Here is a 15,764-nt window from a genome sequence, read left to right on the forward strand (position 1 = left end):
AATCACAACATTACATTAATATATCTATTTATGATATCATAATAAAAATAAAGGCAATGTAAGCATTTAAAATATTATAAACATTTTAGTTTGTTGCTATTTAGTTTTTATTGAAAATGTCTGGGCATTGGAAGATCCAAGTATAATATTCAAATCAATTATGAAGTATAATATATATATATATTTATAATATTTGCTTAAATATACAAATTAAATAAAAATGTAATTGCAGAAATTTATATTATATGAATACTTTATAGTACCTAAGAATTATATATATTTCAGAAATAAAGATTTATTAACTATTTCATGTACATCATAATATTATTCTTAATTTTTAAATTTATATACTAAATTAAGTTGTCTAACATTAATTAAATTTTATACTTTTTATTTTGTGTCGCTGTTACTAATAATTTTTTAAAACTTAAAATTATAAATTAATACAAATGATTTTTTAATTTAAATAAGTAATTATCATTTTAATACTATACATGTATAAGATAAAAACAAAGTTAAAAATGTATGTTTTAAATATATTTAACAAATGGAAATGAAACTTGAAATTATTAATTATAATACCTAAATATGTTGTCTTACAAACTTACTATAACATCTAATTTAAATTTAAATTGTAAATACTACATAGTATTACTTAAAACCTACGATAACATTGAAATATTAGTAGAAGCCTACATAAATTCTCTAGAAAATATCCTATAACCTTCATATTATTTAGTATCTATGCTAAAAACACAAAATTAGTTTTGCTAAAAATTTGTTTATATAATACTTTTTTTTTAAATTGAGACAACACATTTGAGAGTTTTCTTAAAGACAACTATACTGAACAATTTTTGAATAATATGAAAGTCTAAAAACAACTAAAGAAATAACAATAGATTTAAATTATTTCTGATTGTATACTGCAAGTTTCCCAACCATACTTAAATTAAAATATCCCAGCATCTACATTAATCATTATATGATTTAAAAATTGAAGATAATAGAATTCTGTAGCTAACGTTAAAAACTTTTATCCAATTTAAAATTTAAATTATTATTTTTAAATAAAATATTAAACCTTTTAAGAATATTAATTTCATTTTTTATTAAAATTATTGTTTTAATAATATTAACTAGAGAACCATAACCTGGATTTGTAACTTCAACTTAAAAAATATAAAACACTATCAAAATTAAGACAATTATTATTATAAATATATTTTATAAATGTCATAATATGTCAATAATTAGTATTAATAAAAATTTTCTTAAGAGGACCTGCGTGTGTTATCACCGTCTTACATACAACATAGCAAATTTTTGTTCAAGTAGAATCCATTTTATGTTGTAAGTTTTGATATTATAGTAAATTTATCTATTATCAAACATAAAAGTAAGAATTTTGTTTAGTGCATCATATAAGCTTTTATTGATATTTTAATTTTAAACTGAATTATAGCCATGTAAAATATTATAACTTTAAAATGCTCATAACTCTCTTTAAAGTTTTAATATTAATAAAAGCCTGTGATGGCCTACATAAAATTTTTACCTTGAAGTTTGATGATAGATAAATTAACTCTAATATTAAAGCTAACAACTTAAAATTAATTCTGATGGATGAAAATTTGGTATGTTGTTGTATGTAAGACGAAGATAATACATGCAGGCGTGGCATCCTTTTAATAATAATTTTACTAGATGTAATATTATTAAAATGGTTGATTTTCCTAAGATTTTCATTAGGTGGATTGAGATATGTTATCTCTCAAACAATTAAATCAAAGTTTATGACTTACACATCACCAATCATTCACACTAATTTTAAATGGTGTCTGTAATATCCCAATTATACTCACATTCAAAAATCTACAGCATCATCATAAATTGAGGTATGAAACACATAGCAGCCAATCGTATTACATCATAACTTTGATATAAATCACATTTAAAAAAATAATTCATAAATAATTTTTAGTTTTACAAAATACTGAAAATTCACATATTTAAATTTAAAAATAAAATGCAAACAACTCAACAGTACAGCTCAATTTGATAATTACTAGTTTTTAATTAATTAAAATTTTAACTAAAATGTACCATTTGTGTTTTAACTGTAATATATATATATCTGTTTTTAAAATAAATTAAATAATGAAATACACATGCGTTTCTTATATTTTGGTTATTCTACTGTGAATTTCCATATAAACCAATTATGGTAAATTATTTACCAATAAATATATACAAAATAACAATCAATAATTAAACTGATACAGTATTACATTTTTATATGTATAATTTATTATCTTTGAAAATGTAGGTGTATGACTAAAGATACAGAGTGATTTATAAACATAAAATAACTAGAGCCATTATATATTTTAATTTTTGTGTAAGTTATATAACAATTAAAAGGTAAAACAAATATAACTAAATTTTTACATCCTTAGAGAGATCTATAATGGAATACATTTTGAATATTATTAAAGACTAAAAATAACTAAAGAGGTAAAAATAAATTTAAATAAATTTATATTGTTATTAGTATGTAACTAAATCAGACTCAATTTCAAAAATTGCAGCATCATGATCCATTAAACGTTTCACAAATTGCGTATTACGGAATGCAGACGCCGGCGTTAAAACACCTCTATAAAATATAATATTTTAATATTTTAATAAATATATTATTAAAAGAAAATAAATATGATATACCCTTTGGGAATATTAATCTGATCTTTTATAATAGTTATCGCTCCCAAAACAACAGCTTTACTAGTGAATCCATAACCTGGGTTTTTAGCTTTGACCTATAAATATAAAAAAAACTTCAAGAAAATTCTATAAATGTTAATGTATTGATATATTCATGATATATCCAATTAATAATAAACAATTGCTGTCAATAAAAATTACCTTAATAATAGTTTGTCTTGTGGTAGTATTATCTTTATATGTTGTTTTCTTGAGATTTTCAATTGGAGGCTTGACAGACGTTGTTCCATGACCAATCAAAGTTAATGACATACGTGAATTTTTCAAAATATTTTCATTTGGACCTGTTTTGGTTGCCATCCCCAATGAACACCATTTTGGAAACTATAATTTTGAACAAATAATACTCATTAGTTTTAAAAATTTTTAGTTAATAATTAAAGCAGTCTTAAGGTACGATCCTAAAAATTCTAAGGTATTTATTATAAATTAAAATGATTTATTTAATTTTATAGAACTGATAAATGCTCACTTATATACTACACATAAACATCTAAATGTGTATTTTATCTTGAATACAATGAGAGGGAGTATAATATTTAATTGATTTAATGAAATATTTTATTTTTATTTATTTTTATCTACCTGATTTGTTATTGATTATATTATAAATGATCATCTAATAACAATTTATTCATGATAATAATATACCTACGTTTTGTGTGGAATAACAATATTTTGGTCTATTAACAAATAAGTTTTTATTCCTTGCAGGGTATACATAGTATTAAATAATACATAAAAAAAATTCAAATTCATTGATAAAATATATTTAATAATTTGATTGTTGTTTTTATTTGAATGTAAACTAACTCTATGTTAATAGTTCTATTTTATTTAAAGTACTTCACAATATCAGTGGCATTATATAACCTATTGATTATGATACACATTTTAATGGATATATAAATTTTATATAGTCCATTTTAAAATTTATTCTTAATGATAGATCTGCACAAAATATATATTTTTATATTAATTATTTTCTAATGAAGTTAAGTATCAGCTCTGATACTTTTAATTATGTGTTAAGGAAATAAAAATATTGTAATTCTATATAAAAAGTTTAAGACACTAGAAATATATTAAACTTACATAACCTTAAGCCAACTTTACTAAAAATGATTGGATTATCTTACCCGAATAAGGAGAATTCTAGTAGGTTCAAATATGGCCATGATTGACAGCAGTACGAAAAAGAATAAACCAATAATAGCTGATATTAAACCACCACAAACCACATAGTTTCGAACATTAAAGTTATAAGGTAAATTATCTTTAGTTCTGGCATGATGTACTGATCTAGTAATAACAGCTTGATCTGGTTCTGGTAAAGCCAAACACCAATTCTTTTTGTCAACTTTTGTACTGATTTGCCGTCTATGCAATATCCTAAAATTTAATATTTATTAGTTTTTAAATAGTAAAAGCTTAAAATTATCATTCTATAATTATTCTCATATAAATAAAACAAAATAGGTTTACAGCTGATTGAAAATATTTATCAGAATCTCTTGACCACAATATATCCTCTTCAATAACTAACAATGATTTCATAAAAAAGTGAATTTTCAAAATTAACTATAAATTACAAAAATATAAATACCTAACTTATCATTCCTAAAAATTGTCAACAAGCCAATATTTATATTTTCAATAATTAAAATTAAGTCTACTATATAACATAATTATATTTTCCCAATGGTTTATGTTACTGTGGGTATTATTAATAATAATAAATAAATAAATACATACTTGGAAACATTTGGTTTTATTCTAGTTATTCCCATTGACTCATCTAAAAGATTTCGATAGTATAAACGTTGTTTTTTAGTAGCCATATGTAATATAGCACTTATCCAAGTACCATCATGTATCAATGCACTCTGAAATACAAACACAGCTTATTAGGATTTGGAATAAAATTACCAATCTATTATATAAGTCTTTATCATGGAAAATTTAAATATTCATAAAATTAAATAACATCCTAATGACTAGTATTTTTATTTTATGAAATAAAAATTTACATACATATTCTTAATGTATTTATTGTTAGATTTAATAAAATGTAAGAAAAACACAATATTACAATTTATTAATTTATTAATCAATATTACAAAGCATCTCATTATTTTTTAATTATTGTGATATCTGTCATTTCTTAAATTAATTTAAATTATACTCAGATACTGATACTACACTGTACATAATATTTCATTATTTTTTAAACCTTCAAATTAAATGCTATTTTTTTTAAACTCGTGTTTATTTGTACCCATGACAGAACAACCATAAATACTTTATTATCACTAAGTACTGATTCATTTTCAACATGTTTCTACATATGGAGCCATACAGGTCTGAATAATCAATGAGATGAAAGGTTGGCAACTGTGTGGGAATGGCATTATGGTAAAAGAAAAATAACTAGCTAATACTTATGACTATCAGAATCGATTCATGGAATATGGTTGTTCTCTTGTAGGTTATAGTATAAATGAAACCACCACCATATGAAATTTGTGTTATCTAATAGTCTGGTCATACTAATCATTTTTATACAACCCATGTACACCAGAATACACTAATACAGCCAGATAAAAAAAGCTAAAAAATGGTAATTATGTTGACAGTGTATCATAAAAAAATAATTTATACAATTTATTAGTTATTATAATAAAAATAAAAATTGTATTACTCACATCAGTAAGTACAAATGAACTGCTATAAAGTTTCATGTATATATCAATATTCTTCAACTCACCTGATAAAAAAAATATAATTAATTCAGGCAGATACTTTATTTAATATCTATAAACTGTTAAAATACCCCTAAAACTTTTGTATAAAAATTCTACACCAAGGTCAGCAGGCACACTCTCCATACCAAGTGCACTAACAATAATTGCATTGTTTTCTTCAGCTTGTCCATTATAAATATACGCCATTTTCTCCATAAACTATAATATTATAAATGTGTTAAATAACTGAATAAAAACAATTAACAAATATCAAAATAATATTTTCTAAACACGGTTTCGGTTTTCTATTTATCACTTATTAATCATACAGTAATAAAATAATAAAAATACAATATACTTAATTCAATAAATATTTTACATGCTTTTTAAAATACATTAAAAAAAAAAGGTTTGTAGATTCTGTAGAAAACATTAATTAAATTAAATTTTAACAACCTATACATAACTTACTAATGATTCACCAGTTACATCTACATAATGAGTAGATGTCAAAACACAAGATTTGACTACAACTTCTCCATAGATATAGTACGGTCCAGTACAATTAATAACCACAGAAGTTGTTTGTGTCATTTTCATGATAGTTTTAATATCTTGTACATCAGCATAAATAATATCAATTTTTTTATCTTCATAACCATCTATATAATATTTAATAAATACAATAAAAATTACTAGAGATAAGTAACAATACCTGTGGTTATTTCTAGATTCTATTGTTCATTATTAATCTTACTTTAAACAATAAAATATTTTATATAAACTAAAAAAAAAAAGATACAATTAAATTTTATACTATTAAATATTTAAATAATTTTATTGCTGAAGACAGTGCTTAACATCATTTATAGAAACGAAAAACACCATTGTTGTTTTAAAAGTTAAGGATTCAAACATATACACAATGGTTTTTAACGTTCCTTAAAAAATGAAAGCTGTTATCTGTAGATTCTAAATCAATTATTTTACAGTTATTTTTATAGTAAAATAAAGAAACTTACCAACAGTTTTATACAATTTATCCAATACATTTTGTAATTTAACAGCATTACGTCCAGCAATAGCCCAAGTCAAATTGTATATTTGAGAAAAACGACCCATTTCCATAACAACAAATTGTCCAGTGAATCCTGAGGCGCCAAAAATTATTATATCATATTTACGTTTTGATTTTGTATTAGTAATTTGTTCACTAGCTGGATTGTGTTCAGCAACTGTTTCCTGGTCGAGTATTTTACCTTCCATTTTAGCTATTAAGTACTATTTTGGTAACCTAAAAATATACAATATAAATTAATGGTTTTAAAACAAATTCCAAAAATAATTTAATCCAAAATATTCTACACTGTTACCTACCATGTTAAGCACGTAATTAACATGTTAGTATGTTACTGTATTACAACCAAAATACCAAATAGGTATTTGAAATTATTTAACTATTTCAATGTGTGGCTAGGTGGCTGTTAATTGTTTGTGGGATCGATTTACTTGAACAATATTTTTTTAATTTGGTAAATAATAAGAAAATTCTGATCACAGATCACATGGATCAAATATATGTAATAATTGATAATACCGCTAATAATTTTACGAATCACATCTAACCACGATTGTGTAAGCAAGCGGGAAAGATGGTTGTCACGAATTATATTACCCACGTCCACGTTCAACACAGGCCACAAAATATGAAATAAAATATTAATCCCTATTACTTCACCATTTCGGGCTTGTAACTCAAGAATATCATAGATCTCTCCATGTGAGTATGGTCATGCATAGAGACTGAAGATTCTAGAAAAAACGTGTTTGACGATGTACCTGTCGCATCTTATCACATTCAATTTTGGACGATCATGTGGTACTCACCTTGGATGCTAAGTTAGAAAAACGACGATCACAAACGCATCTGCATCAATCCAAGACCTGAGTGGAAATCGATCGCAATTAGAATGTCAGACAAGAGCGACACGAAAAAAATAAAAAATTATTCGAAAAACTGCAAGTTGTTCAGTTGTTGAATAATGTATAACGTGCGTCCGTAGTCCGTACTCTGTTGCTTAATGTTTTTGACGGTAATGAGGCTAGTTGGCGTCCCCTTCCTGTTAACACTAATCAAAGAGCATAAATAATAATAATAATAATAATAACAGACAATTAGTTATCAAGTACCATAAATGATAATACATTATACAAGAAAATTTTGAAGATACTATTGTTTGGAGGTAGCTAAATCAGAAATCAACAGAAAGTATAATTTTAATATACAATTTTTGGTAATAATTAGAGTAACGTTTATTGCAAGTATAATGAATGCTTACTAATTACAAATAAGCTAGAATAGTAATTGAGGGGAAAACGTATTAGCGAAAACGACCGTGACTTTTTTAACACGCATCGATTAATGCAGCAAATGATTAAATACCTAATTCGTATTTACAGATTCTACAGTGGTCGTGGAAAAATAAACGTATGGTACAGTTACTTTAGCAGTCATCGATAAAACAAAAGAGGGATGATATATGTTTTACATGAGATCATAATACAAAATATAAATATAGGTACAAGTTAAGGCTAACAGCTGCCAGAAAATATTAAGAAATATAAGTTTTTTTTTTTTATCAACCATTTTTAAATGTCCTTTATGCTTTATGTATACATATATTTTGATGTGTAACCAATTGTAATTAATATTTTATTTATGGTTTTTAAAATTTAATTACATAACATATTATGATTGATGAGAACTATTTTATGATACGAGAATTAAAGAAGGTAATTTTTATTGATGGTTCGTCAAAAGTTTATTTCGAATCTGACGTAAGTTTTTTCAACAACCTTCATGATCTGTTTTTCTTTCTCGTGATGATTTCAATTGTTTTAAGCACTGTTTCAGTATTTAATTTTGTCTGTTAACTTATAGAATTTGTTATTAAATCAACAGTGATACGGTAAATTTACTTTTTTGCGTTGATTTTTTATTGCACTCTGTGAGTACAAAATAAATTCTAATTTCTAAAAATTATCGAGTAGTTACAGGTTATTTTTTTTAATAGAATCATGAATTTATTAACCATTAATTATTTTTTTCAAAATGTTAAAATATGTATTCATTGGTCTTATTTGCTTCCATGTTTTATGATTTAACTTAAGAATTAAAATTTTTAATTCATTCAATAAAACTGCAAACGAGAAGTAAAAAATAACTGATCGTATATTATTTTAAATTTTCTACACTATTTTATTAATTTTTTTGAAAAATAAGTCACGTCTCTAAATTTTGAAATTGATTAATACTGAAGCTATAAAATTGATAATAATGATTAAAAATGTTTCAACAGCTTTTAACAGTTAATTGATTTCCCAGATCTATAACTTGTATAAGCTTTACTTATATACGATATACCTATCAAAATGACAGAAATAATGGATTCACTATTATGTAAACCAGAAAAAGAAACTATCGATTATTAACTTATTAACTTGGTGCTAGGTGTTTTTATTGGATTAAAGAAAATCGAAAAGTCTATGCAGATTTTATAAGATAATACCATTCTTATTGGATACTAAATATGATTATCATAATGCAGTTGAATCGTTTATTGAATCGATAAAATGAATTTATGTTTACTATTAATTATCGTTTATCTCGATATATCGATAAAATTATGTGCTCGTTGGGCAGTTTACGTACAGTTGGACTTAATATTCATTGAAATATAATCGACAATTGACATATCGTTAGCAGAAGCAAGAAACAGGTAGCATTGCTCAAGGTGAACAGATAACAATATTTCAGCATTTTCAGCACAATGGACATTTTTACCGCTGAACGGGTGTTCAAACAAACATTTTTAGTAACTTTTCTTTGTATGATAGTTTATAATTTCGAACTCACAAACGAAAATAATAAATATCGATAACGACATGTTATCATAAATCATTACAGCTGATTCCAAATAAACGTCTTGTCACTACAATGACAACGCGATCGTTGCGTAGATAACAGTGTAATACTATAATACATTAGAAATTAGAATATGCTATTAAATATTAATTTAATTATTAATTAGGTAATTATTATTTAGTTTTTTCGAAAATATGCTTAAATTTAGCATGAAATTATTAAATAATATATTTATATAGAATATATGTAATTTGTTAGTTTCATGTTTTACTTAAAACAGTCCATGCCCCATGGATTAATGGCGGATTGCTTTATTGACTAATTATTTACCTTTACAATTCTTGTTCTCTACAAAAAAGAACGCCCTATGGTGTTATAGGTGTTTTTAATATAGACTTAGAAATTGACTGGATTTCAATCTTTATGAAAAATTTAATCAAATAGTACTTCATTTCATCATGACTACTCAGTAGTAGAAAAATAATTGTATTATTCATCTTAATCTGAATCTCAATTTCTACATAGTCGAACCTTATATGCTCCACTATGATTAAATAGATTGTTATTCAAGTGATTTGGATTAAGATTATGTTAACAAAATGTGGCAACAACAAGCTTTTGTTTTGGATTCCAAATTTAACGCCTATAGAACTTCAAACCACCCAAACTTTAGTAAGTTTAGTATTGCAATTAAATAAAAATAAAAAAGGTGTAATGAAATCAAATAAGATTAGTTCACTTTTAAGTTCTAGCATTAAATTTAGTATTAATAAATATTATTTATGTATTATAACTTCATATATTATTTATATAATTATGAGAACAACACTTTCCCTTTTTTTAAGGAATAATATAGAATATTAAAATATTGTTTAGAAAAAAATGTTATTTAAAGTTTATTTAAATATTAAATAATTCAAAAGTACTTAAAAATGATTTCATGTCTTTAACTAACATGGTTAGTTTATTATTATGAGATTATGTTATTGTTAACTAATTTTATGCCAAAAAAAAAACCACTTGTGCTTTAATTATATTTTAGAAATTAAATTTAATCAAGTGTCACTAATGGGTGATTTCTTATTTTTAATATTCAATACATTTTTTTTCAGTCATCACATACTCATATTGTGCTAAATAGTACATATTGTGTATTTCTTAATAAAAACTAAAAAAAAAAAAAAAACTAAATTTGTTCAACGTACAAAAGATAATATTTACTGTGTTGTAGTGTTTTTATTTTATTTATATTATTTATACAAAAAGGTCATTTAAATCTTACTCTTTTAAAACTCATTTTTATGATTATTTAACATAAATACATTTTCATATTATTAATAATTAAAGTAAAACTGCCGCTATGCAATTCATATAATAATTAGACTGTATAAATTTGGTTCTTTAAATACAATTAAATCATTAGTGGTTCTTTTTTGTGCAAAATTGTTTTACTATAATATCATCTAATAATTAAAAACCAACAATGGTATAGGCATAAAATCACTAAGTTACTTTGAGTAAATTTGATTCTTTTACTATGACTGTAACCTGAATGTTTCTTATTTAAGCAAAAAAATGTTCACTAACAATTTATTTTTAAATTTTATTACAAAATATAGTAGCTATGTTACCATTATTTAAATCATAGAAAAATATTATTCAAAAATAATAACAAAAGTATTCGATCACTATTGCTTTTAAATACTTGCAAGTTATTAGTTAAACCTTAAATTTTTAATTTATTTTAGATAAAAATATTATAATTGATTAATTTTATCAAGTAAGGAATAATTAAAATATTTTTCATTTTGGTGTATCTATTTTTTTTTATTTTTTTTAAGGAACACTTTACATTAGAAGGAGAAGTCAACTTCTCAGAGAAAAATCTAAACAAGATGTAAGTTTTAATATTCACAGTATAGATTTTAGTACTCAGTTTAAGTAGATATTTATTTTTGGTTTTCTTTTTTAGGATATGATTCCAGGTATGAGAAGAAGGTATTTACGTATTAGATCAGCAATTTTACAAAACAGATATAATGTTAATGTTGATATGCAGTCTAACAGTGCTTGTAGCCAAAGTACTAGTTTGGTAAATACACACACACACATATATATATATACATAATTAATTGTTTTCATAATGAAGTGTAATGTAGTACCTAGAGGCAGTAAAAGAATTCAATTCAATGTCACCATGCACTTTTATAAATTAGAAGTTACAGACAAATGGGGCATTTTTAGAGTTTAGTTTATATGAAACTCATAATTTATTGAAGTGTTTTCTAAAATGTAGTCTGCAAATAAACCTGAAGAGGTTAGAAAACTAATCTTGATATATTTAAATAATAATTTAAAATAACTAAATGTAGTAAAAAGATAATATTATTTTTAAAAATTAAATTATAATACCAATGTAATATTTGTATCTTTAAGTAGTCTCTTAGTGAATAAGTTTGGGATGCATTAATGTATAGTATCCATTTCAATTAATTAACTATTTAAATTATTACATAGTTTTTACTTTTAACAGATTAGTTTAAATAAAGACAAGCAATTAGAAATAGATTTATTACCTCGAAAGTATGATTTTTTATCATCACCTATTCCAACCACTCATGCTCAAGCTTCCAAAGCTATTGTTGGAAATAGTACCATGGAAGAAAATTATGCATTCAATAATGTTCATCATATTTATGATCAGGTACATATCTTACTTTTATATTTTTAATTTTGTTGCTTATTTGTTTTTCGAATTTAGCATTCAGATGCAGTAACAATGTTGAAGTTTGCTAATAATGATAAATCAAAATTGTGTTGTGCATCAAATGATGGAACTCTTAGTATTTGTGATGTTTTGACTTCACCACCATGCGTAAAAGCTATACTAAAATGTCATACAGGCCCAGTAACTGGTAAAACATTATATTATGCTTTTATTATTATTAGAACTTTGAACTAAAGATCATACATTTTTTAAAATACGCTTTTGAAAATGTTTTAATATGCCTTTAAATGCGTTAAATATGATTAATGACTATTGATTATTTTTTCACAAATAAAAAGTAAATATCACTTTAAATTCAAAATAATTTATTGTATTCATTAAAATTACATAAATAAATACATACAATTTTCAATAAATTAAAATGTAAAAAATATGAAGTGTAACGTATTTTAAACATTATACCTAAATAGTGAGGTACATACTCATCGGTACAATCTTCTGGGCTGTGTATATGTCTCAAATATAAATTCACTGAAATGATTTTATTATCTTTAATCGTTCTCATAAATAATAAAAGTAATAATTACAAAATGGAACATTATTAACTATTCCTAATTTGAAAATTAAAATAATATTCTACTAAACCTAAAAATAATCACTATGCAAAATAAATATATGTAGATTTTAAATCTAATCTTAATAAATAAAATTTAAGTCAAATTTTATTATAATTCTAATTACTCTAAAAAAAATATGCCTAGTCATATACATCCATGATCTAATAACTATACTATTTTATGATACCAAAAAATAAGACAAATATAAATCCAAAGTTTTCTTTGTTGGAGTTATGAAAAAAGGTTGGTTTTAAACTAGATAAAAATTTAAAAAAACAACAAATGAATACATTAATATTAACACTTATAAATGACATTATAATAGCAGAGACAAGAGCAAACTAAAAAAGTGACAAAATGGTATCAAACAAAAATAAAATAAAAATAAGAACTTAATAATGAAATTAAAACAATGTTCATAATATTGTTAAATATAGATTTTTTTAAAAATGGATTTATAGTACTACAAATGAAATTTGATAGAATGAAAACTTTTAAGTACCTTTAATTGGACTTAACATAACCAGAAGCAAAAATCAAGAAATGTAATGAATATTACATTATTTGTTGATATTAAACCTAATATAAATAGTATATTTTTAACAATTTCTAATAACAAATATTTTCAATATAAATCAGTAATAAAAGTGATATATTTTAGGTTGTGATTGGTCTGCTTCAGATGAATTAATTGCTAGTTGTTCTATTGATGCAACTATTTGCTTTTGGGATGCAATTCGACATTGTTGTCTTAGATGTGTCAGTGATCCTTTTTATTCTTCTGTTTTGGTCTGTTTATTTAATCCTATCAACAACAATATTCTCATTGTATGGTATTTATATATTTATTATTTGATATGAATTATGTAATATAATTTAATTTATAATTATAGACTGGTAACAAGGCTGGTTTTGTGTGTGTATTAAATGTATCAACGGGTATGTACCCGAAAGGCGGAAAGCATAAAATTGGAGGTCAAATTTTATCTCTTGCAGTTAATAATAGTGGACAAATAATATGGGTTGGAAATGACAAGGTAATAATATTCATTTTAGTATATAACTGATTAATTAAGTAAATTAATAATATTTATATAATTTACATATAGAGTGAAATTGTGTCTCTCAAATTAAATAGCAGTGATAGTAGTATTCTTACTAAATGTCATCGAATTTTAACATCACCAAATCGTGGTGCAATTACTTGCTTGAGCTGGAGATCATGGATTAGCCGAGAAGCCAGAGATCCAATGTTGTTAGCAAATTGTGCAAACAATATATTATGTCTTTACAAGTTAGTTTTATAAAATTAATTTGGATTAAATTATTAAAGATTAATATTGCAATTATGTTATAGGGTTTCTGAAAATGACGGTGGCTCGTTATATTTAAAAAAGAAGTTTTTGGTTCATCATGCTCTTAGTAATAACTTATTACGTTCAACATTTTGTCCTATTATGTCATTTAGACAAGGTGCTTGTGTTGGTATGTGTTAGTTATAAATTATAATATTAGTCAGAAATGTGTAATTATAAATTAATTTTATATTTTAATTTTATAGTTACAAGCAGTGAAGATTCTTGCGTTTATTTTGTAGATGTAGAAAGAGAATCTAATTATGCAGTTAATAAATTACAAGGGCATGCTTGTGTGACTTTAGGCGTTACATTTAACTATGACGAGACTATATTAGCAACAAGTGATGTACAAGGGATAATTATAATCTGGTCTCGACAATGTCAAAAGCAACAACAGTCATTGTAATCTTTTTGTGCATATTATATACTAATTTAACAGTATGAAAAAATTTATAATTAATAATAATAGTATTTTTATAAAATATAACTCTTGTTCTTTTCTTCAATCTTCTTATACCTCTTTCCTTTTGTATTAATATCTATAGCCACTCTTAATAGTCTCCGAGTCACCTTTAATAACAAAAGTAATCATCTTAACCTATTCTCTTAATTTTGTCATTTCGTATTTTATCTTTCCTGTCATTCCACACATTCATCTTAGCATTACCATCTCTGCACTACAATCAACTTATGTTTTATTTTATTGTTAAAACACAATATTTCGATTCATTATCTATATAATATGTCTAGTATTTCACTGATTTATAAAATTTACCTAGTCATCTTAATAGTATCCTTTCATAGCAAAAACTACTTAAAGCACTCTTCACTCTATTCATCTATACATAATTATTTTTGATTATATAAAATATAGTTCTAAAAATTAAAATACTAAAAACATTAAACCTCAATATATATATTAATTATTCATACATATTTTTCTTAATTAATTGAAACATAAACTTATTTTTATGACCAACCAGTATCATGTGGCAGTAATTTTAATACATTGTTTGAGATACAATATATTAATGGCAGATAAATACTAATAATAATCATTGAATATATGAGAGTATTTACTATTTTAATTTAATAAGATAGTAATTATATTATTAGGAACATACTATTTAATGAATATTGAAATATATAATTTTGCTCAAGAAATCAATTTTAATATAAAATAGAGGAAAGTCACATAAATTTCATAATGCCTAAGCAGTTTAATGTAGAAGTGGGCATTTTGTAATATTTATTTTTAAGTAATTTTATTTAAAGCAATATATATATACTTTTAATACCAATATAATATATAAAAGGATAATATTTCATTTAAATATTTTGGTATGAATTGTACTTACTACATACTTGAGTTCTCTTTTTTCTATTCATTAAATATAAAATTTATTTTGACTACATATTTTTAATAATTAAAATTATAATATCATGTCACATTATATTTGAATTTTAAAAATACAAATATAATATTTTAATAAATGTAAAACATAAGCGTGAACAATTTACCAGACTGAAAAATCTATTAACATATTATAAAAGTAATAAATAAGTATCAATACATTAAGTCTTTTTAATGTTTTTAATAGAAGAAAA

At 23.6% G+C, this 15,764-nt stretch overlaps 2 protein-coding genes across 3 annotated transcripts; one reads left to right on the plus strand and one right to left on the minus strand.

The window, feature by feature from the left end:
* Positions 1-2,287: 2,287 nt before the first annotated feature.
* On the minus strand, positions 2,288-7,648 carry LOC112596779 (saccharopine dehydrogenase-like oxidoreductase). 2 transcript variants are annotated; one of them, XM_025342565.1, is made up of 11 exons: positions 7,416-7,648; positions 6,906-7,340; positions 6,551-6,822; positions 6,000-6,190; positions 5,618-5,747; positions 5,490-5,551; positions 4,540-4,670; positions 3,924-4,176; positions 2,926-3,108; positions 2,725-2,819; positions 2,288-2,659 (listed from the first exon to the last, which is right to left on the minus strand). In XM_025342565.1, exons 3-11 carry the CDS (start codon positions 6,792-6,794, stop codon positions 2,551-2,553), a joined length of 1,398 nt encoding a protein of 465 aa, XP_025198350.1. In that variant the 5' UTR covers positions 6,795-6,822; positions 6,906-7,340; positions 7,416-7,648; the 3' UTR covers positions 2,288-2,550. The 2 variants fall into 2 exon arrangements, with proteins under 2 accessions (XP_025198350.1, XP_025198349.1); XM_025342564.1 differs by lacking the exon at positions 6,906-7,340 and having other exon boundaries at positions 7,416-7,647.
* Positions 7,649-9,656: 2,008 nt separating this feature from the next.
* Positions 9,657-14,643, plus strand: LOC112596784 (WD repeat-containing protein 13-like). Its single transcript, XM_025342581.1, has 10 exons — positions 9,657-10,125; positions 11,295-11,350; positions 11,426-11,545; positions 11,987-12,157; positions 12,215-12,368; positions 13,460-13,626; positions 13,692-13,835; positions 13,908-14,092; positions 14,156-14,283; positions 14,360-14,643. Exons 1-10 carry the CDS (start codon positions 10,053-10,055, stop codon positions 14,560-14,562), a joined length of 1,401 nt encoding a protein of 466 aa, XP_025198366.1. The 5' UTR covers positions 9,657-10,052; the 3' UTR covers positions 14,563-14,643.
* The last annotated feature ends 1,121 nt before the right edge of the window (positions 14,644-15,764 follow it).

The sequence above is a fragment of the Melanaphis sacchari genome, unplaced genomic scaffold, assembly GCF_002803265.2.
Source record: "Melanaphis sacchari strain LSU unplaced genomic scaffold, SCAv2.0 Contig34_pilon_pilon, whole genome shotgun sequence".
NCBI classification, from domain to species: domain Eukaryota; kingdom Metazoa; phylum Arthropoda; class Insecta; order Hemiptera; family Aphididae; genus Melanaphis; species Melanaphis sacchari.